The following is a 1,500-nucleotide window of genomic DNA, read 5'->3' on the forward strand; positions in this document are numbered from 1 at the left end:
GGGTGCACCTGGGCGGAGTGCCCGGACACGGCACACTGGGGGCGGCGCTGGAGTTCCCGAGGTGGGCGGGCGGGGGAAGGAGGTGTGTGTGTGTAGTGGGGTGGTTTATTCCAGAACCGAATGAACCAACAGACCCACAGAGCGGAGGGGGGCGGTAGCAGCAGTTGCAAGGGTGCGTTGTTGGGGGCACAGCAGCGGCTGTCAGCGCCAGTTGCAGTGGCCGGCAGCCTGGGGCATGGTGGCGGCGGCGATGCCCTGCAGCAATGCGGCTGCGAATGCGGCTCGCCAGCAACAAGCCCCCGCAACAGCCTCCCATCGCAGGATATGCACGCACACTCCCCCTCCACCTCCCCCACCCCACACACACACACACACACACACACACATACGTCCCGCCCCCCCCCAGGTCCGCCGAGTTCCACCCGCTCAAGTACATGCAGGGCCTGGCCCGCGTGCTCACACACAAGTACGGCGTACGACTGTACGAGGGCACACGTGTCACCGACACCATCGACCCGCAGATAAGCGGCCGGGTGAGTGCGGGGGTGGGGTGGGTCCGGATGGGTCTAAGTCCGGAGTTATGTCAGCGGTTGGTGCCACTCTCGCACACCCACCCATACACACAGGCACACGCTGAACAGACCCACTGTCTGGCTTTCTCTAAAGCAGTACCCACACATGCACACGCTACCTCTGTCGCTGTTTGCTTATTTCTCCCTAGAACCATGCACACGCGCGTAACCCGCTGTGCACACGTAAGCACTCACACAAAACGTGTGTGTATGCTCAGGTGACCACCGACAGCGGCGGCGCGGTCAGCCCCACCGCCGCCATCGTGTACGCCACCAACTCGCCGGTGAGTCGCAACGTGGCGGTTCACGCGCGGCAGGAGGCCTACCGCACCTACATGCTGGGGCTCAAGGTGCCCAAGGGTGAGCGAGCGATAGGTGTATGTGCGTGTGTGTGACTGTGTGTGTGACTGTGTGTGTATGAGATTGTGCGAGAGGGAGGTTGTGCACGCAGATGCGGCCACAGCCACAGCTACAGCCACAGCCACGCTACACCGCTCCCTGTACCCCCCTTGCCAACACCCGCTGAGGCCTTCTAAAGCCAGAGGCCTGCCGCCTATCATCACAGCAACACACGCGCACACACACACACACACACACATACACACATACACACACGCTCTACCCCACACACCCCTTCTCCCCCACCCCCCCTAGGCTCTGTGGCCCGCGCCAACTGGTGGAGTACGGAGGAGGTCTACCACTACGTGCGGCTGCAGCCGGGGGACGCCGACGGAGGCGCGCCGTACGACGTACTGCTCATCGGTGGTGGGTGCTGGGTGGGTGGGGCGCCGGGTGCGTGGGCGTGCGTGTTGGGGTTTGGCCGTTTGGGGGCTGATGCTTCGAGGGGGCGGTTGGGTAAGAGGGATGGCCCGCAAATACGCCGTTGACCGCGCCACAATCCGCAGCATGCATTACACGTCTACCGCAC

At 63.8% G+C, this 1,500-nt stretch overlaps 1 protein-coding gene across 1 annotated transcript in view; it reads left to right on the top strand.

Moving 5' to 3' along the window:
- Positions 1 to 1,500, top strand: part of CHLRE_13g585750v5 (uncharacterized protein) — a 9,392-nt gene that overhangs the window by 3,386 nt on the left and 4,506 nt on the right. Inside the window, exons 8-11 of the mRNA XM_043069663.1 lie at positions 1 to 61; positions 407 to 533; positions 791 to 932; positions 1,227 to 1,348. The exon at positions 1 to 61 is cut by the window's left edge and continues 67 nt beyond it. Coding sequence (XP_042917638.1) covers positions 1 to 61; positions 407 to 533; positions 791 to 932; positions 1,227 to 1,348 — 452 coding nt within the window. The remainder of the gene's footprint in view (positions 62 to 406; positions 534 to 790; positions 933 to 1,226; positions 1,349 to 1,500) is intronic.

The sequence above is a fragment of the Chlamydomonas reinhardtii genome, chromosome 13 (assembly GCF_000002595.2).
Source record: "Chlamydomonas reinhardtii strain CC-503 cw92 mt+ chromosome 13, whole genome shotgun sequence".
NCBI lineage: Eukaryota > Viridiplantae > Chlorophyta > Chlorophyceae > Chlamydomonadales > Chlamydomonadaceae > Chlamydomonas > Chlamydomonas reinhardtii.